We start from the raw sequence: 25,223 nt of genomic DNA, 5'->3' as shown, positions 1-25,223 counted from the left end.
AATTAGTTATACATTTAAAAAAGAAGGAAATTTTAGGGTTCATTTCGGCAGACTAATCAAATTAAACACTTTTCTATTTGGCTAAAACAAATTTTTTTGCGATAAATAAGTAACTGAAATGACAACTTTTTGTGGTGATATATCTTATACATACATGAGAATTATTAATGTATAACTATAGTGGAAGAAACATAACGGTAGTGGTTAGGTTTGGCATTTGTTCTGTCTACTATAGTGTTTCAAATTAACTGGAAGTCATTATTTTTAGAATTGTTGAGCCAGAGGAAACCAGGTGAGGATACAGAAGGTCCTCCCCTGTACCTGTGTTTGAGGATGGGCATACCGAAGGAGCGAAAGCCCCAGCCTTCGCCTGTCCTTTCTTACGGAAAGAAACGAGCACGTTCAGAATATTGGTTTTCTATTCCACGAAGCAGGTATCATTTCTATATCATATTCAAACGTAATATTTTTCCTTTTTTATACAGGCGAGCAGAACTAAAACGGCATTGAACTCCTTCAGAATGCTTTTCGGCGTATAAAAATCACAATGTTTGAATTTGAAATTAAAAATGAAAATATTCAATGCAATCTCTTCTACTGTACGGCAGCGAATGTTAGAAACCAGCCTCAAATAATTAATATTTTACTTTATAAATTTGTAGGTTGGCAGCGCCAATTTTTGGAGTTAAATAGAATTTTACAATAAAGATGTTGATGTAAGTATAGACGTGAAATTGTTTCATATATTAGTATATTAAGAGAAAGAAGAGCGGTTAGTTCTTGCAAATTGGAATCCAGTTAGAAGGGAAAAATAATTTTTGAGAAAACTAAACTTGAGAAAGAATCACTTTTAGAATTAGAGGGTATTAATTTAGAGAAAGTTACATTTGAGAGTGCGCTAAAGAGCCCAAATAGTGCAATGATTTCAGAAAACGTAAATATAAGTTCATTTGAGAATGTCATACGCAGCGTTTGCGCTTCAACTCTGCCGATTCCCAAAAAAAAGCAAGGGTGGAATTATTTTTTTTATCCCTAGAGAGAGCTTTCAATACAAAGAGCTACCTGAGGAATTAACCGGAGAAATATCGTAAAATTAAATGGGGGAGAAAGTTGCAAATATTTTAATTTAAATTAAGGATGAGGACATAAAATATTTTATTTTATAACCGTCGTTAAACATCCGATCCAACGTTTTGGTTTTACGTGTAATAATGTTCAACTCCGTAGCCTTGTAATTTTGAATCCAATCCAGAAGACAAAGGAATTCCTGGATCAAGTATGGGGAGAAATTTGCCTTCATGGAGGACCTTGCTGGAACTAACCACACCATTTGTGTTACATGGAAGGGAAAACCACGAGAACTTCCCACGGTTAGCTTGACGACAAGGAAACTCTAACACATGAGCCGTCTTCCACTGAGAATATTTTTACGTCACCACTGTGGCTGGTGCAAGCTGGATGCGGAATTCGTATCGACCAGCTATAGCTGGGATTCGAACCAGTTCACCTCATTGAAAGGCAAACGCTCTATCCCATTAGCCATTACGACTCGACATAAAAGATCATCAAAAAATAAAATACACTATTCTAAAAAAGTTTGAAAAACACCTTTAGCATGTTTGCTAAATTTTCAGAAAGCAAAACGCTTGTCGAATGAAACTCATGTTCAATTTGCTTCACGTTTGGCTACCGGTTTTAAGCAATTCTGTAAATTGCGAAACGTTTCTAATTTCGAAACATTAAAAAAAAACTATTAATTAGAGATAAATTATACCGATCAGGAGACCGTGAAGCGCATTAACATAAAACAGGAAAGTTTTAGCCTGTGTGATTTATATTTTGCATTAAAAAAAAATCTTTTTATGAGGTGAATTCTTCTAATTCTAGATATAGCACAAACGATGAGAACTCATTATAAGAAGGGAAATGTATTCCCCCAAAAAAACGTCAAGAAGAAGTGAAATCAAAAGAGATTAAAGAAGAAATAAGAAATTTTTCCTGTTATATTTGTGGTGAAAACATTTCCCTTTGATTTGTGGTGAAACAATCCCTTGAGTGTAATAAAAGATACCTCAATAAAAATTCCCAAGTCAAAACAGACCCAGCTGTTGTAAAAATTAACGTGCAATAATTTTATTATAATTTATAACCATCGTTGAACAGCCGACCCTATTTTGGGTTTACGACTACCAATGCTCAACTCCGAAGCATTGTCATTTTGAACCCAATCCAGAAGGCAAAGGAACACCTGGATCAAGTATTGGGAGAAATTTGCCTTCGTGGAGGACTTTTGATGGAACTAACTCGCATTTGCGTTACACGGAGAGGAAAACTGCGAAAACCTCCCATGGTTAGCCTGACCGAAGGGGCACTAACCCACGATCCGTCTACCACTGATGATATTTTACGTCAGCACTGTGTTCGGTGCAGTCCGGATGCGGAATTCGTATCAACCAACCATCGCTGGGATTCGAACCCGGTTCACCTCATTGTATGCGAATGCATTCATTCGGCAATCTCTATATGAATAGTATCATATTGAAAATAAAAGAAGTGAAAGGGAACAGTTCTTTTTCAGAAGAGATGTCCTCGAGCGAAACGACATGCGAGGAGAGGGAATGATTCCATTTCTTCGGAGGAAAGTTTTATTGCATCTGACGCGATAAAATTACAAATGGAGTGTTCTTCTTTGCGAAATGTTCGGCAAGTTTTAAAATTAAATAAAAGATGTTTAATTTTAATTGGGTACTTTTATTTCAAGAAGAGGATCTCCCATACCCACACATATGATCTATAACGTCAGAGCAAGCCAATCTTTACCAGCAAAATGGCGTATTTAAGCTGAGCTAAGTTTCTCTGATTATTTTTTTGTTGTGCATAATGAGCAATCTCAGTGCTTAAAGAACATTAATTTGTTTTACTTATCTTGCATCAAGTTATTAGTAAACATTATCTTCACTCATAAATATGTTAATTTTGTTTTATGATTAAAATATATGAATATATTTAGTAAAATTAATAATATGTATTATGAATAAGAATTTTCTGTAACAACCATTGTTTTACGTGGTTTTGAAACTTTCTTATAAATTGATGGAAATTGTAAAATTTGCAGTATTATTATTTACATATATTTACCTTTTATTACATTTATATTTGCTCATTAGTTTTTTGATCAAATTCGTTTTGGCTTCTACTTACTTTGAAAAACAAAATTTACAAAAATATAAAGCACACATGAAAAGAGACAACTATTCATTACATCTAAATATCTTATATCAGCAAAAAAGTTAATTTTTCTTCACTCTCAATTAATACATTTTTCAAACTAGTGGATATTTTCAGAAAAAATAATTTTTTTCAAATTTTAAAATGGATAAAACCAATTATAATTTCAATGTTTTTTTAAACACAACCACTAGTGAGGAGATATACCTTTTAATCCGTAATACCCCCACCTTTAATACCAATTTTCCTGAAAATTTTGCGACAGAATTTTTATAAATTTAAACGATTTTAATAAAAGTATACCTTATCTGTATCATGTTTTTTTTAAATTTCTTTGTGTAATAAAAAAAGTTTTTTTAAAATTAGAAATTTAAAAATACTGGTTTAACTACTAAAACATTGTAAAATAATGTATGCTAGTGCAAAATATTATTCTTATAATGATAGCCATAATAATAAACATGAAAATTCTCTTTAATTAAGAGATGCAACTAAATATTTTTAAAAGTTTCGATTTACCATTATTTTTCATTTTTTAAGAAATATTAATTTTTTCCCGCTCATCAACTCATAAAATATTTCAACTACATAGCAAACCTCTTTTCCGTTTATAAGAAAATTGTTGCTAAATTTGTCCTCGATAAATCAGATGAATTAAAAGTGTTGAACTTGTTGTATATTTAATTCGATAAAACACAGAAAATTCTTTTGGAAAATATTTCGGGGACGCAATCATAATTGGAAAGAAGCGATAAATACAAGATAAATAATATTTGCTATTATCTGTGAAACACAAAATAAGAACTAATCAACTTATCGTAAGCTGTTTCTTATCTTATCACCTGAAGGTTTATTTTCAATCACAAACAATTGTTCGTGAAATATCATCATTTACACAGGGTTAGAGTAAACATATGAATTTAACATGTTTTAGATCGATTTTTGTCTATTTTAACTGACTTTTGTAATACCTGTGTGTTAAGTAAAATCTCCCTTAAAACGTTTTTAAGTGTCTTTACTTAAATAAGTAATACTCTAATCAAGTCCTCAGAATGTCAACAAATGTGAGTTTTTCACTTGGAGACTATTTCATGTTTTTAAAACCGGCACTTAGCTGCTTACGTGGTAAAAGGTGAGATTTAATTTTTTTTCCATATGAATAATTTAATATTACTAAAGGTGCTGCCACTTTTTATTAAAGTTTGGAGAAACTCAGTTCTCATATTTTTCATACTTAATAAAATATTGCGCGCAACTTTTAATATATTACTCTACAAAAGTCCTGCTACGATTGTTTTGGTTAGTCAGTTTGATTGTCATCTTTACTAGGGGGGGGGGGAGATTGCTAGAGGGCTAAGCCCCCTGTTCACTGACTTTTACCTCCCCCGATGATTACTTCACGATAATTGCTGTTTCTTGGCATAAAGCAGTTGAAATTTATAAACGCTAAAAATACAGGGTGTTTATAAAGTCCCGGACCCATTTTGATGTTTAATAACTCATAAAATAATAAAGATAGATTAAAATTAATAACATATATGGTTAGATAGACTCAAAAAGTTTCATGACCCTTGTCAATGAACTTCCAAGTGTGTTCCCTTCGTCGCACAGAGAATATCAAGTCGATAGTCAATTTCACGCCAGGCAAGCGTTATGAGTTGTTAAGCATCAAAAAGGGTGTTTCTGGCATTGTTAATTGCCATAATTTGCGCATATGGGGATCTGAAAACCCCCATGAATACAGTGAAACACAAAGGGATTCCCCAAAGGTTAATGTGTTGTGTGGATTAATGCACGACTGAGTCATTGGGCCTTTCTTTTTTACAGAAAAGACGGTCTCATCAGTCGTATACTTAGACATGTTGGAAAACTTCGTATTTCCACAACTAGAAGAGCTTCAGCCACATGTCTTTTTGAAACACGATGGCTCACCACCTCATTGGGGTATCATCGTTCGTTGTTCTTTGAATGACCATTTTCCAGGAAAAAATATTGGGCTAGGAGGTCCAATTCCTTGGCCACCCAGATCACCTGATATAACGCCGCTGGACTTTTTTCTTTGGGGATTTATAAAGGACAATGTTTACAGGAGGATCATGTCGAACATTGATGGCCTAAAAGCCAGAATTACAACCGCAATAGCCTCTGTGGATGCCGACATGCTTGCCGCTACCTGGCGTGAAATTGACTATCGACTTGATATTCTCCGTGCGACGAAGGGGGCACACGTGGAAGTTCATTGACAAGGGTCATGAAACTTTTTGAGTCTATCTATCCATTTATGTTATTAATTTTAATCCATCTTTATCATTTTATGTGTTATTAAACATCAAAATGAGTCCGGGACTTTATAAACACCCTGTATATGTACTAAAAGAACAATCTCCCCATCAAACATCCGAATATTTCCCTTATGATACTATTAAGATCAATAAGTGAACATAAAACATTTTTTAAGTAATCATTTTTTACATCCTTCATAGTGACAGTACGTTATATTTTTTTTCAAATATTTAGTTTACTAAATTAAAAAAAAAGTTTATTGCAAAAAAAAGTTTAAATGTTTATTGAGGATTTAAATTAAAAAATTAATGGAATTATAAGTCATATGGATGGCTCGAAGCCTCATAATGATAAATTACTTATTTTCCCATGGGAAGGATCAGAATTTTAACTGTATTGTAGCTATCGTACTTGGGTTTATCTCTAAATGTAATTGTTTTGCTAATTGTAAAGTTTAATATTACAAGCATAATTAATAAAAATCTTCTGTATGTAAATACAAGCCACATTCATGCAAAATGATTCAGTGTATTATGCTCTTATCTTATCTTATGTAGTAAACTCTTAAGGTAATTCTCGGGAAATAATATCAAGGAACAGCTTGATACAAAAATGTTATCTTTGGAAGTGTTGCTTATTACTCTATTATTTAAATATTACCTTAAGTTCTTAATAAACCTGTATGTTAATTTAATGATTCGACAGCTTTCACGCAAAGCATCAGACTTGTGACATCTAATCCGTTGACCCAATGATATAAAAAGTACTATTTCTCAAATACTGGACAGATATTTTTACTTATTATTTAAATTAATGAAATGTTTTTTGAGTAAGCTCTTAAAAATATTCTTCTACAATGCATTTTTGCTAACATATTGTACACACTGCTCCTCAACACAACATAATAGATTGTGAAAATGAAGCTTCGATATAAAGAAGTTTTCGTATTTATAGGGTAGAAGATTTGTATAATTTTCTACAACAATGGATACCTAGTCTCTATGGTGATGTAGATGACGTGGATCCTGATGAAGCTGGCTTCATACCTATTGACGATTCTGCTCCTGATGAGGAAGAGGAGGAGGAGACAGAAGAAAAGCAAAGTGAGGATGGGGGAGATAAAGAGGCTCCAAGATCTTTCCTCAAACTAGTGGAAGAGCACTTCGGTTTTAAAAGTGGTATCAGTCCTGGGGACTGGGAAGTGAGTAATATTTTTAATAGAATATTAACTTGCATTTAAAAAAGTAAATTGCCTTATTTTTAAGGATATATGAGCTATTGCTTGATGAAATATCAAATAAACACGTAAGATATCAATCTAATTTATGGAAACCTTATAAACAGCTATAAAAATATTTGTAATTGTTTTTGCGTGAAGAAATATTTGTTTCATAAATGGGCGTTTATGCTATAGTTTGTCTAAGCTAAGAACTCTTCCCGCCACAAAGTCTGAAGCCGTCTGGGGCTATGGAAACAAGAATGGCGGATTTTAGGACTAGGACTAACACAATAGACCGCAAACCTCTCGCCGACTCGAGCCGAAACCACTCCAAAACAGTGACCCCACACCCCTACTTGAAATAGTCATTTCTGGTTCCCATGGTCACCGCCACAGGTCCAGACGAATGTCTGGAGGAGTTCTCATTTTAGACAAACTATAGAAAAGACTTAAACACTTACCTAATGTATAGTTTGATTGTAAAATGGATTGCAGTGAAACCTCCATTAAAAACCGCTTCTGTGTAGTGATTACCTCTATTTACGACCACTTTTGGGAGACACGGAATTTTTTCCATAGACTTAGTACTGAAGAAAACCTTCAGGCCAAACCTGACACCAAATGCAGAGAAGATTAAATAAGGAAACAAAACAAATAAGTGGGTTAAAGTGCATTCAAAATATTTGTGTGAAGCTCTTATTATTTAGAGAGCACTTTTTGACGATAAAAATCTCACGTTGCAGTTAAAATGCACTAAAGACGATACTATCAATAATTTATTTTTTGAGTTGAAAGTTAAATTAGAAAAAAAACTTATTTTAGAAAAAACTAAGCACCTAAACAATTAAGCCTCTTCTAAGCTTTTAAAGCTAACTATTTTTTTTTGTTATAAAACTGAATGCAAATTTAACAAAAAACAAAGTTATTTATTTATTTAAAATGGTGTTATCATTCATATTTGGTAAATTTGTTTGCACGCATAATCACATCAGTTGGGATCATTTTTATAGACTCTAAATTTTATTCATAGATTCGTTTTTTCGTGAGCCCAACAGAAGTGGATTTTTTCAGCTCCAAAAAAGTGATACTGGCTAGAAAATAAAATCGTTGCAATTTTGCGCGATTGTTCGCAACAATCACGCAAACAATCACGCAACGACCAACCTCCATCAACGACCGCTTTACTGTGAAACGGAGAGTGATTGCTCCAGAGAGATTTCACTGCATTTTATTCAAGTAAAGCACGTTTTTGTATTTTTGAATACCAGGAGGCTGTGTACCTTGCTCACCCCCAATATTGTTACCCAGACATTTTTAGTTTCTCTTTGATAATCGGATATTTTATAGTGAAAGAAAATTTATTTGATGCCCTTATTTCCGAAACGAACACCTTCATTATTTTCGTTTCGTAACATGGTTTATTAAATAAAAACTATTCAAGATATTTTTTTTTCTAACTAAGTTAAATAACAATTGTGGTAAATCTTGCCAACCCTATCTATTTTGCTGTCGCCCTTTTTGAAACTAGGGTTATCAAAAGCATGCTCTTCAACAAGATGTTGATTCACCTGATCGCCCAGAATTTTGAAATAAAAATGGTAGTCCATATTAATGGTCATCTCAGTGAGAGAAAGGCTTAATTCAATTTATAAAGTTAGAAACACAAATCAGGCGAGCCGGGAAAACCTGGTCGGTAGGGCGCTGGGCCCATGTCCGAGAGTTCCTGGGTTCGAACCCCGCCGGCCGAAGGCTCCCCGTGTTGTTGGTGGCTGATGCACGTTAAAATTCTGTCGAGTTGCAAATTCCTCCATGTTCCCATAACATTTGAATACCTCTGGGGGTACTGGATTAGAGATTGATCGTTTTCTGATTCAGTTCAAAATTACGATCTGTGGATGAATGAATGGATGTATGAATGGGTCCGCCTTATAAGCAGGTGTGACGTATGATGTGGCAGAAATCGAATTCTTTGCCTTAGATGGCGCCACTGAAAAAAAAATCGCACACTCTGCCTGAAATTTGCTCGATTTAACCAAGCAGGTTTGCCCGTGTGGCAAGTGGCATTAGAACCAAACACAAATCAGTCAACAAAAAAAAATCCATACACAGTGAGAAAAGTGATGTAAAATTATGCGGAGAAATGTCGGCAGCAGAGCTTCCAGCCAAAGTAGGTAAAAAATATCTAGACCTTAGATTACAAATCACCCGTAATTTTACATAGTAGCAAATTTAGGATCTACCTGTAAAATAAGCAGTATTGCGCATAAAATAACAATTGCTACTTAAAATTAAGGTCTCTCGTAAAAGAATCGACACTGTCCCTTAAAATAACCTAAAAGAATAAAATGAAGTTTGAAACCAACAATTATCCACAATTTCGAGACTATTGGCATGATTGTATCATAGTGGTCAGCACTATGCACATGCCTGCTTTACTTCCCAAACAAGTTGGTAACAATCAGTCTCATGCTGTGTGAGCTTCAAGCCACCAATGAGTATTGGACCATAATCCTTCGATGTGACAGTTCAGTGCCTTTAACCACTAGGAATGGTTGTAGCAAAAGAACTCTATGAGTATTGAGTTAAGTGCTCATGGACATTGAGAACTTAAAAGAAATAATAATAAGAAAATAAATAACAAAAAAAAAGAGTCGTTAATAAGTCTTAATACTAATAGAAGATAAGATATTTTACTTCTTCGGTTGCTTTTAGTTTTTATAACTGCGCGAGGTATAAACGATGTGTTTTGTTCCTTTACAAAAATTTTAGCTATAAAGCATGAAAGTGAATCTCAATTACAAATACAAATACAAATAATATCATACTAAGGATTACACTCGCCAGTTATAACTGATAAATACTAAGCATGTATTAGCATGGAAATATTTGATTTTTTTAAATATGTATAATGTAGATTCTCTTTAATTACGAATTTGATGTATTTTCGACCTTCAAATATAGACAAAAAATTAAAGTTGCAAATGTGGATTAATTATATTTGGAAAAAAAGAGAGAGATTAGATGACGAAGGTCTTAAGCGGCTCTGTGAACATCTAATTCTAAAAGAGACTTAGATTTTTTTGGTCATTACTAAGAGAATAAATTATACCCGATGGTTTAATGGGGTTCGATTGTTTTAAAACTACTTAATAGCGTTGCCTCGTGACGTCACTGAGCTTAGTATTTTCATTAAGGTTATTTTTTTAGCATATGATTAACAATCTATATCTTCTAGAATCACGAAATATATAATTGGGTACTTGCATTTCAAGAAGACATGTGATCTATGACGTCAGCTCCAGCTGATCGTTTATAAGCAAAATGGCGTGTTTAAGTTGAGCTACGTTTCTACACATAAGTTAGAATGTTAATTAAAGTGAAGTTAATTAAATATAGCACCGTATCGCTCATCGAATTTGTTGAAATATAAACCTTTCTCGTCTACGTATTTTACTTCACTTAGATTTATTATTTGTTTATGTATTTTATTGTAATCGTGTTGCATTTTTGTTTTGCGTACCTGGCAAATTCGATGCATAATTAGTTTGCTTTTGCTAATATGTTCTACACGGCTTTATGCCTGTCTTTGTGTTAAGTAAGAAATATATAGTGAAAGAATTGAAATCTTTATGAAAGAATCTATGTGTAAAAATATAGAATGTGTCACTTTGAGAGAGAATTGATACTTGACGGACTTGACTTACTCGAAATCGAATGGAAAGAACAGTCGCTAACGTAAACAAATGTCACGTTTCAACAACTAATCAGAATCGATATACCCACACTACGACAATTGCAGGTATCCCATTGTGTTTTCAAATTTTTTTTTTAATAGATTGGTAATCATTATTTTTTCCCGACATTTTCAATTTAGCAATTATTTTTGCAAATATGTCTGTTGCAATGCAGTTTCAGCAGTTATTTCTATTGCTAGGTGTCTGTAATTATTTCTGTGGCGTGTAATCAATGTTGATTGTTTAAAGAGATGCTGATAAAACTCTCGTTATCTTCTAGCCTTAGCTGTATTCAATTTTAGAGCTCAAGTGGAACAAAACGTTTATAATTTTTTTGGTGATCTAACTAATTAATATTTTATATTAAGTCCGATTTCAAACGGGTCCATCTTGGCAGAGAAGCGAGATTGGTTCACAAAGTACAATATTGCGTAGCAATCTTTGGCAAGCGTCAGAAAGCAGGTGGCAGAGCCCACTGGTTATCGTGATTTTTACGTAAATAACTTTATTCATTTTCAGTGAGTGATTGGCAGTGAGAAAACGGCTTGATAGTAGATTTTAACATCCTGCGAGTATAAACAGACTCCGTCTGTAAGAAAAAGTGCGCTACAGTTTGAACTAGCCATTCTCTAGCTATAACTAGCAGTATGTTTGCTCTATGTTATTTCTGACACTAATAACGTAAATATACGAAACTTTAACATTTAGCTGTAATCGGGATTTATCCTTAAAATTATACGATAAATGGAAGTTAAACTACTTACTTTTTTGAGAGAGAAACACTTTCGAAAACATCTTAGACATATCTTCATCTTTTCGTTATTTTTTCAGGAATGACTCATTTTTTGTTCGGTGAGCCTGAATTAAAAAAAAATTCAGTATGCGTAAAATTCTGAATTCAAGAGTGTGATTAACTATCAACAGTTATACATACAAAATACGTGATCTTTTTCTTCATTTGACTTTTTATAGTTCAAAAATCGATCTTCATTCTTGCACGGAGCATGGTGCAACGACATTAATTTTGGCTTAATCAGCTTAGTTTTTGGCAGTCTCATAATGAAATGTAGTAGTTGTATTTTATTTATGTCACCCTAGTACTGCACAATGGCTATTGGTGACGGTCTCTACATCCCTGAGGATGACCTGAAGACATGCCATCAAAATTTTGCATCGAAATTGTGCCATTCCCTCTGCAGAGGGAATGGCACCCCTACTTCGGTGGTCCGACGGCCTGTGTGCAAAGTCGTGCACTTTACGGTAGAACAGTTTAACGAGGCCCAATACCGCCCACTCTCAGACCCTTCGCAGACTCATCCAAGTGGCCACCCACCCGCACCTGTGATCGCAGACAGTGATGCTTGATTACGGTGATCTGCTAGGAGCCGTATTTTAACGATCAGTCCACAGCGGGACATCACAGTTTATTGCTTTATTGAAATTACATACATTTGCAGGCTTGTGTGCTCAATTTAGGCTTATAAGCCTTTGTCAAGTAGAAAGACAGATAGAACTATTCAGAGAAAAACATCACGAAGAACACGAATTCGAACCCGCTACCTCCGCGCTATGCACAGTGTTTGGCCGGCGATACCGCTCGGCCAGGGAGGCCCCAATCACAGTTCAATAAACGACGAGATTTAACGTGCATCAACATGCTAGAAATTGAGTACAAAATAAATTTGAATAAATCGTTTTCAGCACTCAATTGGAGAATCGGGTCGTGTTCTTTCTTGTGTGACGATAAAACTTTTGAATGCTACTCAGTTGTAAAGGCTGTGATTTCGTAGTTCGAACCTGAGAACTTCTTAATCACGGTGACTTAGATCATCGAACTGAGATAAAATGGTGAAGAAATGAGCCTGATGTTGTTGTTGTAGTTCATTTACATCGCACTAGAGCTGCACAATGGGCGATTGGCGACGGTCTGGGAAACATCCCTGAGGATGATCCGAAGACATGCCATCGCAATTTTGATCCTCTGCGGCACCCCCGCTTAGGTAGCCCAACGACCTGCACGCGAAGTTGAGCACTTTACGGTAGAACAGTTTAACGAGGACCAATACCGCACACCCTGGCCCCTACGGAGGCTGATCCAGGTGGTCATCCACCCGCACACTGACCGCAACTAGTGATGCTTGACTTCGGTGATCTGCTGGGAACCGTGTCTTAACGATCAGTCCACTGCGGGACAATGAACCTGAAAAACGCTTTTTAATTTATCAATTTAAGCAACTGCAAAAATATCGTTTCTCAATTCCTCTAATCTCGTGTGTGTAATTAAGATAATTTTTTTAATTTTACAAAACAGGATCCTCTGGGATGTTTCCCAGACCGTCGCCAATAGCCCATTGTGCAGCTCTAGCGCGACGTAAATTAACAACAACAACAACAAAACAAGATTAACTCCGTTATTCGCGTAAAAGTGTTATCATCTTCGGGACTCGAACCCTCTAACTAATAGGCATTCTTCAGCTATAATTTCTGAGCGATTATTTGATTATTTCCGATTTTAATCGTAATTTTTAATTCTCAAATTTGTATCCTTTTGTACCATGTTTCTGATATTTTCATGGTTTTGTTTATAGGTATGAATTTACTTCTTTGAAATTTGTTATTAAATATTTGATTAAAATGCCTTTCTAGCTTATATTATAATTCATATAGAATTTGGAATTGATTTCGTTGTTAAATAATAATACAAATTCATAAATTTCTGGTTGAAATTGATAAAATGAATACTTAATCAATCAAATTTGATGTGACTTTCGTTGATAAAATGAATAGAAATAATAAGATAAATTGCTTAGTAAGATAACTGGAAAACTAGAAGTTCATTTCCTATAAAAAAAATTTTATTATAGACTGTACGTGTCTTAAAAGTAAAAGTATATTATGTCAAGGTCATTTATTTCGTTTAAACAAGAACGTAGTATTTGTTTTCATTGCGTCTTTGAAAATCGGAAATAAATATGTCTCAGTCACCTGAACAGAAAATAGATTATTTTTCACGATTTGTTTAAATTTCGCAAAATCATCAAATCCCATTGCATTAAGATTTGGAAAGATCTAAAATTTTAAATTATGACACTTTATAAAAACTTATTTAACGCGATTTTAGACACAGAAAATAATTTTCTCTTTTGAATAAATAACTCATTAAAAATTTTGTGATCTAGTTTTTATTTAAAAACCTTAATTTTATATAGAATTTCAATGTTTAAGAAAATATTGCACTTTTTAAAATGTCGTTAGAAAATGTTATCATAAAAAAATATATAAATATTTAAGAAAATAAAAAAATTTTCAAATCAAAAGGAATCTAATCCGCTATTGATTAAATTTTTTTTTAACGGTAAATCGTTTGTTAAGTGTAATTTTCTTGTCTGTTCTTGAATCTTGAAGTAAAACGGGGAATATTAATCTCTATTTTATTCGAAATTTCATTGTATAGATTTCAATTATTGAGTTTTTATCATTTAAGATTTAGTTTAATCTAATTGTTGAATTCTTAAAATCTAGCTGACTACTTAAGCCGAAGCCATGAAGTTTTTACATAAATTTTAAATACATCAAAAAACTTAAATTCTAAACAGAAAATATCAAAATAATTTTAACTAATAAACAAAGAAGTCTAAAACACATGCAATTTGTACTTAATGTGAAGCTAATTTACGAATGTAACACCATAAACAACTTCTGATCTAATGATTGAATTTTCGCGAACTAGAACTTATTGGTTCGATGGGGTGACCTCAAATATGCTAATTAGTAAATGCAGACGATGTTTTAATTTATGCCATCAAACAAAATAAAAATACTTTATTTCAATAAACATATCTTTTTTTAGACAGATTTGGATTACTGAATTCACTGGAGAAATATGGTCTCCTATAATTTTCAGGAGAGTAGTTGAAAGTTAAGACCCTTAATTTTACTTTTACTTTTCACATAGTTCGCCATGTTCGAGATTTTATGATTTCGCCATGACGAGATTTATAAATTTTTACATCATTTAAAAGAATGAAGTTTTGTGTGGCAAAATTCAAAATAAGCTATATTGGTCGAATACTCGCAGTTTCTGAGAAATCAAACATTAAATATCCAAATTTTTTAAAATTCGATTTCTCATTCAACCGATTATGTTAAATTTTGCATTTCTCCGTATAAAATTAAATTTTAAAAATGATGCAAAAATTTGCATACCTCACAATTCAAATTTTTTCGACTATTTTGAAATAAAATAATTCAAAATTTTCACCCCCGTAAACTATTAATTATAGGTAACCTAGTTTGAAACAAGCTTCTTAAATTTTCAATTTCGCCAAAATATAAGCTATTCTATTTTTCTCCTTTGGCAGAAAGTAAAAGTTGCTAAAAAAATTTATCTAAAAAAACCAGACAGGTATCAAAAAGCAGTAGAAAGGTAAAAAACAATTTTAAATATAAATGGAATTTTTTTTAAATATTTTATGATTCCTCTATGTTTAGGAAAAAAAACCTAAATTTTTGTATTTTTCAACAAAACATTAAAATTCTTAAAAATATTCATTAAAAAGCAGCTAACTATTTAAAGAACAAAAATTCCCATGGAAGAACCTTTGTTGAACACTCCTGAAAATGTGCCTAATTAATTAATTCCAACTGTTTAAAATTAGAGCTCTTGTATAAATTTCATTTTCAACTTTTCAAAACATATTTATGTTTTCTCTATATGTAATTAATTAAATAGAGAGGTAAAATTAAATAATATGAAAGATTCTATAGCATCGAATTCTCCAGAATAAATAAAGATACGAATTTGTCAAGAAACTTCTGGTTTTCTAAACTAAGAATGGCATGAATCATCGCAGTTAAATACCTTAATGACGCGTGTCATTCAACTAAATACTCCACAAATGTTTCCGATTTACAATGACAACATATTTTTTTATTTCTATTTATTGTCGTTTTCCACATTAAACGACGACTGTAAAATTCATTTCAAACATGTGACTGCTGAATAAATAGTTCTGCACTCTCTACGAAAAGGCAAAACTCGGAAACTTATTTTATGCAAAGGCAGTTGCTAAAAAAACTGTGATAATAATGTGTTGGATATTATCGCCTCTATTTTATTTGTGTCTCAGGGGGTGGAGAAAACCAATGAAAGTGAAAAGACAAGTTAAAAGATTTGCACGTCATGTTCAGGTTAGATTTATTTCTTCAATTTCCCAAATTTTTTAAGTTTGTAAGATAGTAAATGAGGCTTGTTTTTTAAATCGTGTGATATTTTAGGACAATTTTAAAACTTTACTGTCAATTCCTATTCTTAGAATTGTCAGTTTTGGAAACTATGTAAAAAAAAGTGATTGGCATGAGCAAAAATATATTTTTTCTCTTTAAAAACTATGTTTGAAAGCTATGAAACTATGTATGAAAGAGTAACCTATAATAATCATAATATTTGATTAATTTTTAGATGTCGTTTTAAGTTTTTAAGCAAATTTGCACGAAAAAAATTTAAAATTTATAAAAAAAAAGCCTTTTAGTTATAATTTTTTAACAGAGAAAGATATTTATAGTATTTATCCGTACATCCTTTCATACTATTACACTATTTGTACTGTTAGCACAGAAAGTCTAATTTATGTCTAATTAAGTCTAATTAGATGTCTAATTAATGTTCAGGTTAGATTTATTTCTTTAATTTCCCAGTTTTTTAAGTTTGTAGTTGTTGTTGTGATTCATTTACGTCGCACTAGAGCTGCACAATGGGCTATTAGCACAATGGGAAACATCCCTGAGGATGATCCGAAGACATGCCATCACAATTTTGATCCTCTGCAGAGGAGATGGCACCCCCGCTTCGGTAGCCTAACGGCCTGCACGTGAAAGTTTGTAAGATAGTAAATAAGGGTTGTGTTTAAATCGCGTGATATTTTAGAACAATTTCAAAACTTTATTGTCAATTCCTATTCTTAGTATTGTCAGTTTTGGAAAATATGTAAACAATAGTGATTTTCATGAGCAAAAATACATATTTTCTCTTTAAAAGTCTAATTTATGTCTAATTAGACGTCTAATTAATGTTCAGGTTAGATTTATATCCTCAATTTCCCAATTTTTTAAGTTTGCAAGATAGTAAATAAGGCTTGTTTTTTAATCGTGTGATATTTTAAGGACAATTTTAAAACTTTACTGTCAATTCCTATTCTTAGTATTGTCAGTTTTGGAAACTATGTAAATCAAAGTGATTTTCATGAGCAAAAATATATTTTTTCTCTTTAAGAAGTTTAATTTATGTCTAATTAAGTCTAATTTGAAGTCCAATTAATGTTTAGGTTAGATTTATATCCTCAATTTCCCAATTTTTTAAGTTTGCAAGATAGTAAATAAGGCTTGTTTTCCAATCATGTGATATTTTAAGGACAATTTTAAAACTTTACTGTCAATTCCTATTCTTAGTATTGTCAGTTTTGGAAACTATGTAAATAAAAGTGATTAGCATGAGCAAAAATATTTTTTTTCTGTTTAAGTCTAATTTTATAGTTTATTACTGTAGTTCGGAATTCAAATATTTAACAGTATGAGAAATTTAACTAGCGTTCATGTTAAATTTATCAATGGTTAAAATAAAAAAGAGTAACTTATAATAGTCATAATATTTGATTAATTTTTAAATGTCGTTTTAAGTTTTTAAGCAAATTTGCACGAAAAAAAATTTGTAAAAAATGTGTTTTTGAGGTATAATTTTTTAACAAAGAAAGAGATTTATACTATTTATCCGTACATCCTTTCATACTATTTGTACTGTTAGCACAGAAAGTTTCTGTATCTGCTCATCACCCAGATCAGAGGAGTGAATAGTAATACTGTGTTAAACTTTTAAAAAATGATGGTGAAACTATTTTAGTGTGAGTACATAAGTGAGAAAATTTTTGAAAAGCCGTATTTTTTGTATTTTCATTCTTCAAGAACTGTATTCGACCGATGTCGCTCAAATTTTGAATTGTGTCATTTAAAATTACACCAAACAATTCTAAAAAGTTTTTTTGTGAGAAATTTAAATAAATTATAAAAAAAATATTAAATTTTTAAAAATTATTTTCTACATAAAAAATTAATTTTGCATGGAAAGCATGCATGTTCGGATAAAAGAATTTTAAAATTTTGTGAAAAAAAGCTTCGATTCGCTTAAAAGCTTCCCGGTGTTGAGCAAAATAAGCAAAAAGCGAAATTAATATTAAGTTTTCTCAAATTTTTAACTACGGTGTCCTGACTAACTGACTAAATAGTTGAGATCATATTTTTTCCCGATAGAGGTTTACACCTAAATTTTTGAGATATGTCAAAATTTTGAACTCCTTCACAAAAAAAAGAAGAAAAAAACAGAATATTTATTCGGGGAAAGTTTGTTTTTACCAAAAATATCTCGTAAATTAAAATATGGTCTGCTGTTCCAATTAACATACGTATATGAAGTCACTCGTTTGAATTTTAAAGATTGGCACTTTTTGAAAAAACTGCTTATTAGAATAAAAGTTCTTCTAGGTGACATGCTTTATATAAATGTATTTTAACTCACTGAACAGTGTGCAAAAAAAAAAAGGAAGACCCTAAATAACTTTTGACCTAGTGATTATATCTTCACGTACTAGGACTTGATATCAAAGCACTGTGTGCCAGAAGACCATGATCTTTGGCCAAAAGTCAAAAATTATATTTTCAACTAAAATATGTGTAGGCAGTTTTAATATAGCCCAAATTAAGTATTCAAAATCATTCCAAACATTATAATTTATTTTTTGTCCGATGAGAGTACAATGTAATGAAAAATATGTTTAAAATTTCTTTTTAAATGTAACTTTTAAATTTTCATTTCAGAAATATGTATGGGAATTTCACTTTACTGTTACATTTTTATCAGAGTAATTAGTGTTAAATTATAGTACAATTTTTCAATTTGTTGGATTAGTTTATACTCTTGACAAACTTATAGTTTATATCTTATCATTTGACATTTTACAATGTTTGAATGACTTTCGAAACTTAGTTCCAAAAAGTTCAACGAAGTAATTAGCTAAATTTTTTTTTGTTGTCTTTTTTGATGTTTCTTCTTTCGAAAAAATCTGCCCCATTTTGCCCGTATTGCAAAGGTGGAATAAATATACCGAAAAGCAAAAATTCTATTTTTTTTTCATGTTTTCGCGTTATTTTGTAATTAATTCACGTTATTTTGTAATATTACTTCGGAAATATAATTTGCTTTTCATTTTTAATATAAAATTACGAAAATTATTATATTTTCATTGCTATATTTAATTATTTAAACGTACTATATTATTATAAATTTTTTTTTGCTCGCCATATTTCAGCCGTCATTTTGTTTGTTTTTTTGTTGGTATTTTTAGTGTATTTAAAAATTTCAACTATGAATTCAATTTACCTGCACATAAAAACCCCTAAATAAAAACCCCCCTAAATTTTGAAATTTTTTTTTATCGAAATACTAATTTTGGCCTCGAAAACTTCTTGAAACGAACTGGCCCACTGTGCAAAGGTTTAAAGGAGTGATCTAGTTTATTCAAAATTGGATTCTCGAGAACTATTTGACCAATTTCGTTCAAATTTCGCATTTTTCCATACAAATTTACGTTCTTTAAAATGATGTATAACTGACATATCCTACAATTCAAATTTATTTTCAACAATTATTAAATAAAATGTTCATAAATATCTATTCAAATATTTTTTGCAACAATTTTAATAGTTTGCACTCAAAGATTTTGATTCGCTCAAAAAGCTCTGGAGATATAGCGCAATACGCAAAGAGAAAAATATTATAGTCCTAATGTTTGACCGCCCACCAGACCAAACTATTGGGATCCTTTTTTCTAGATTGTGGTTACCCCCCGCCCCCTATTTTGAGGGTCAGGAATTCAAATCAATCGAGAAAAAGGCCTGCTTATTCAGAAAAAGTAAATTTTTCGTCGGATTCTTAAAATATCCTCTGCTGCATTAGTTTATTAGTATATTTAAGGTCAAGCCCTCGAGTTATTAAGTCCTGGTAAAAGAAAACTCGGATAAAAGTTAGTCGAGATGTCTCGTTTTTTATTCTATGCACTGTGAATTATTGAGTAACAAAGCTTACGAATGACTTTGAAGCATTACTTATCTTTTTTTTAATCTTCTATAGTATTAAGTATGAAAGCTGCTTGCAACAATTATGAGTAATGTTCCTAAATGTTTGAGCAGCTTGATTGAGACAAGTCATATTCATGACACACTTTCACCGATTTTGTGTTAGTTGTCCAATGCTCACGATTCGGTCTATTTAGATGTTATACTTGACACACTGCTCAAACATACGCAAAAGAAAAAATATCAAGGATGCGTTTATAGTCTTCAAACATCTTGTTGCTTTAAGAAACGTGACTCTAAAATTTAATATGAAATTTTAGAATGAGTAGTCTCTTATTTCTTCCATGTGCTATTTTCTAAACAAAAATGGGATTTATTACGTTAGAATAAAAAACTAGTTATTAGGTTTGCTAATTTCTAGAACTTAGCTATATATAGAGATATATTTACTTCTAATATTCTGAATTAACGATGCATTATTGATTTGAGAAAACATTTTTAAAACGTCAAAGATAAAGTCTTTATTTATTTAAAAACAAAACGCATTGTGATAGCCGGAGTTAGGTCTTAAGCTGAGTGATTAGAGTATTTTTAAATTAATATTACTTAAAATATATTGCTTACGTTAAATATTATTTAATAAGCCCAAAATAAGAGAAATCGAAAATTATTCTGAAGGACTCAAATATATTATAAGGTGGGCATGCAAAAATTCCAATCGGGCACATTATCAGCAACGTAAAAAACCAATTAAGTCGAATTTTAACGGAATTTGAAAGCAGCCACCTCAAATTTGTCATTCTTACTGAACATCTGCTTCAAATATTTAACGAAAATCAACATGTCAGCACAGAGTATGTTTTCTTACAACAGTTGGTTTGAAATTCGTTCATGACTTCGTATTTTCCTTTGTGCTTTGTTTGATCGCTTTTGAAAGATGATTATGCAATAATAAGTTTCATCAGTTAAATAGTTCTAATAAAAATAAACAAAAATGAACGCTTCACCCTTTGCATTGGAACATTGTTCTCTCCCAAATTTAAAATTTTTAATATTTTTAAAATTCTATTTATCGGGAACTATTTGACTGATTTCGTTCAAATTTTGTATTTTTCCATACAAAATTAAGTTTCTTTAAATGATGTAAAAATAAGTATACCTTACTAATAGAATTTTTTTCGACAATTATTAAATAAAATTATAAATGTTTACTTAAAATTTTTATTTGCATAGAATTATTTTTGGGTCAGCGAATTTTAGTATTGTGTGCAAAAATGTTTCAATTTATTTAAAAAGATCTCCATATATGAATAAATACATAATAAATGAAATTAACTTCAAGGGGGTACAAACTTTAGACAGCTCTTCTGGCGAAAATACTATATTTCCGGAATTGCAGCTATCCTTCATATTCAGAGGGTTGGAAACCCAAACCTGTCAATAAATAAAAGTGTGTTTATTCAGTTATAGTTTCTTTTTCGTGTCTAATATCGTTTGCACTGATTGATTAGCATATTTGAGGATACCTCATTAAATCATTAAAATGTTCCCAGTACATGAAAATCCGATTATTCGGTTAAAAGTCATTAAGGGGGTTTCGCTTATTTTTCAGTACTGTACATTCGTATAGTCATTGATATTTTTTTGGGGAAAAATGAAGTTTCATTTGGACCTGTACGTCATAGATTAACAGGCCGGGCACGACCTCTTCAAGTTTGAGATTTTTCTAATCTTGCTATTATGGTTAAATTCCATCCATTAAGTAACAGAAGATGGGCATTTATAAAATAATTTTGTATGAACTTTATATATGTAGACACAAATAAAATATGAATTTGAGTTTGGTCTATCTTTTGGTTTAGTAATCATATGCATTTCTCGGAATTTTTTAAAACTTTGAATTAATATTTATGAAAGTTTTAAATGTTTGTCATCAGTTTTAAGCTTCTCCAAAATAATTCCTATTTTTAAAGTATTTTAACGGTTTTAGGCAGCATTTGCGACCTAGAGAAAGATTGTTTTATTGAAGTAACAATTTCTTGAGGTAACAACCTTGTTCAATATCGATATAATCAAATTTCTTTGGTTTAAAATTAACCAAAGAACAATGCTAAAGAGCAGAAAAAGTATTTTCTACTGAATTTTATTTTGTTTTATAGCCTTCGTTGAACTGCCGACCCAAGTTTAAGTTTGCGACTACCAATATTCCACTCCGTAGCCTTGTAATTTTAAACCCAATCCAGTAGACAAGGGGATATCTGGATCAAGTATTGGGAGAAATTTGTCTTCGTGACGTACTTCTTGATGAAACTAAAGGCCTGGTTTCTTAGGACAGGACGCCGTCAGCTGGAAAGCAGCGCTAGCCTCTGATTTGTCCATTTGTGAGTTTGATAGTATGCGTTCGATGACGTATACTATCAAACTCACAAATGGACAAATCAGAGGTTAGCTCTGATTTCCAGCTGACGGCGTCCTGTCCTAAGAAACCAGGCCTTAACCCGCATTTGAGTTACATGGAAGGGAAAACTTCGAAAATCTGCCATGGTTAGCCTGACGACAAAGGGATTCACGATCCGTCTGTTGGTGAGAGATTAGATTCGGACCCGGGCCACTTATTAGGAGGCGAGGGCCTTATACCAATACCTCCTAGAAGTAGAAAGGCCTCAGCACGGATCAATTTAGTAGTCCGATGTGACGAAGTTAACTGCGCAGTAGACGAAAAATAAGAAAGATGTCATTACGTTAGGGGTACTAAGCTGCGCAGTGGTTGAAAATACGAAATATGTCATTACGTTTGGACTACTAAAGGATATTCATGGTAACACGTGCTGAGGCCTGTTCTTTCTAGGAAGTGTTGCTTATACCCTGTTAACACTATGTCAATATCTTGTCATTGAAACTATTAATAATATATTATTCCAATCACGAAGATTGCTGCAAAAATCTAATCTGATGAAAATGTATCCCTTGTTTATTCCCGCATTTTGTACAAACTACTTGTTTTTTTCCCCCTTTAAATTTTTCACAGTTTGCTGAGATGGCCTCACTCACTAGGTGCTAATTACTAAACAAATGTTAAGCTATTTCAACGAGTTTTTTTTTAAATCTATCAGCAATCTATTAGCAATCGCTTCTTTTTTTTATTTAGATAATCTTTCTCAAATTTTAACCCAGAAGAAATTCGTAAGGTTGAAAAAGTGCTCAAAAATCTGATGGCTCACTACGCTTACATTAAGGCTGATTTTCGAAGGCTCCGTTGTAATATGAAATGATGCTTTTTCGCGAATAATATGCTATTTTTTATAACTGCTGAGAATTTGCAACTGTTAACTCATGACTGTTTGGTCAAGTTTAGCCAATCTAAAGCAGGCGCTGTCTACGTTTATTTTGAAAATGGCGCATCACGTCAATATGAAGAAATGCCACAGTTTTGTGAAAATTAAAAGCTTTTATGGACTAGTTTAATATTTGAAAACCTATTCCAATGCTGCATTATCTGAGCTCATAAAAATCAGCAAAAACTGAGAATATAGCAGGGATTTTGATAATTTTCATTCAGGTGGAAAAAGGTCACCAAATTGACGATTTTTAAAAATAATTTAATACGTTTTAAAATATTTAAGTTAGTTGTTTGTTCTAAAGCCCAGATGATTTTTTACAGCAAGATTATAAGTAAAATTTAAAATCATCGCATTACTTCAAGTGTAAGGCACTTAAACTATGGCTTTTTTTAAATTTTCGTTGGCGACAGAACTTCGAAAAACAGCGTTAATGAGAACATGCTGCCTCCCAAAACTTACAAACAGTAATTGTCTTCATTTTGATATTTATTATCAATAAAAATTGCTAGTCCTGAAATGGATGTTTATTTTAGTAACAAACTCTTCGACCAGTTCAATAGACAACTTAAACAGCATTCAGAATAGTAAGAAAAAAAAACAAATTAAATAAAAAAAAGCTTATCTTTCAAAAAAAAAAAAAAAAAAAAAAAAAAAAAAAAAATAATTTTTTATTGTTTGATTTTTCTATTATTTTATTTTTCTTCTAAAGAAAGCAATTTTTTAATAGAGTTGTGGAACTTAAACCATAAAAAATATTAAAAAAATAGTGCATGGAGTCCCTCCGCGCGGAAGAAGTTAAACTTCGCAACCTGCGACGTTAATTGTAGAAGAATCAGCAGTCGTAGAAGGATCACTAGTTCTATTCAGCGACTCTTTTTCCTGCTCCGCTCGCTTCCGTGCTCTATAATCACGGTAATATTGTGCATTTTTCCCTCGTGGACCTCTTGAACTAGTGCTTGTAGTTGCCTCATCGTCTCGCCCTGGAAAATGTATTTGTATTAATAATGTATGTGAATGCGTCGTAATGTAATTTTAGAAGAGAAACAATCAATTGATATTCACAAGAGACGTACCTTGACATAACCTTAAATCCGTCGCATTGTCCGTGGGACTGTTTTCACTCATTTTTTACAATTGTTATCCACTAAATTTGAAAATAAAAAATACTTCCCTATTAAATTATATGTGTATCAAAACAAACTAAAAAAATATTTATAGAAAAACAACACTTTTATGACTTTTATTATTTTTATGCTAGTTTGAACCAAACCAATATGGAAATGAATGAGGGAAAACTGGCTCCTACCACGTGATATCCAGGGCAATAAAAATGTTGCGTTAAACGTTTAACGCAACCTTGTTGGAAGTCGCATAAGAAGTATAACTTCAAAAAAACTAAATGTTTACCATTAAGAATAACATATTATTGATATTTTAGTCACTGAAGTAATGCAAGAATCGTCCTACAAAAACTATTTCTTCGGAAAACAAAGTTATATGTAGACAACGAACTTAGTAAGTGAACAGAAATCTTAGTGCTTTAGAATTGTCACTAAATGTTCAGTCTAGATTCTGCAATAACATTAAATAAATTCTTAAATAAAGTTGTTAGCGCAATTGGGTATTTGCAATTCAAGAAGAAAAAGGGCCTCCCATACCGTATGATGTCAGCACTAGCTAATCTTTATCAGCAAAATGGCGCATTAAAGTTGAGCTACATAACTTAGAATGTTAATTAACGAATGTTAATTAGTTAAATACAGAGCCGTATCGCACATCGGATGAGATATATGATTCATTCTCGTCAATTTCTTTTACTTAACTTAGATTTATTATTTGTTGATGTATTTTATTGTAACCGTGATATATTTTTGTTTTGTGTACCTGGCAACTTCGATGCATAATTAGTTTGCTTATGTTCCACGTGACTTCGTGTCCATCCTTGTGTTAAGTCTCTGTGTAAATATAATGTGAAGGAATTGAAATCTTTGAGAAAGAATCTTTGTGAAAGAATTTTGAATATGCCACTTAAGAGAATTGATACTTGACGGGCTTGGCTTACTCGAAATAGAATGGAAAAAAACAGTTGCTGATGTGAACAAATGCCACGTTTCAACAACCTATAAGTATCGAGATACCCACACTACGTCACTTGCAAGTATCCCATTCATTTTGAAAAAGTTTTATAGTACTCAATCAAATAATATGCAGGTGCTCACAAATTCTGGGTGCGACTGTTAATATATTTATAGTACCAGCATCAGCATGATATTGTTAATAAAGTTAAGTTAACAC

The 25,223-nt window shown here is 31.9% G+C and overlaps 1 protein-coding gene across 4 annotated transcripts in view; it reads left to right on the top strand.

Moving 5' to 3' along the window:
- LOC107441582 (oxidation resistance protein 1) overlaps positions 1-25,223 on the top strand; it is a 151,958-nt gene that overhangs the window by 113,646 nt on the left and 13,089 nt on the right. For all 4 annotated transcript variants that reach the window (XM_016054904.4, XM_087156909.1, XM_087156910.1 and 1 more), the window contains 2 exons: positions 269-434; positions 6,466-6,712. In XM_016054904.4, the coding sequence (XP_015910390.3) occupies positions 269-434; positions 6,466-6,712 (413 nt within the window). The remainder of the gene's footprint in view (positions 1-268; positions 435-6,465; positions 6,713-25,223) is intronic.

This window comes from Parasteatoda tepidariorum, chromosome 2 (assembly GCF_982258835.1).
Source record: "Parasteatoda tepidariorum strain Cologne lab strain chromosome 2, Ptep-v5.0, whole genome shotgun sequence".
NCBI classification, from domain to species: Eukaryota; Metazoa; Arthropoda; class Arachnida; order Araneae; family Theridiidae; genus Parasteatoda; species Parasteatoda tepidariorum.
The sequence above is the reverse complement of the archived record's forward strand: the minus strand, read 5'-3'. Positions and strand labels throughout refer to the sequence as shown.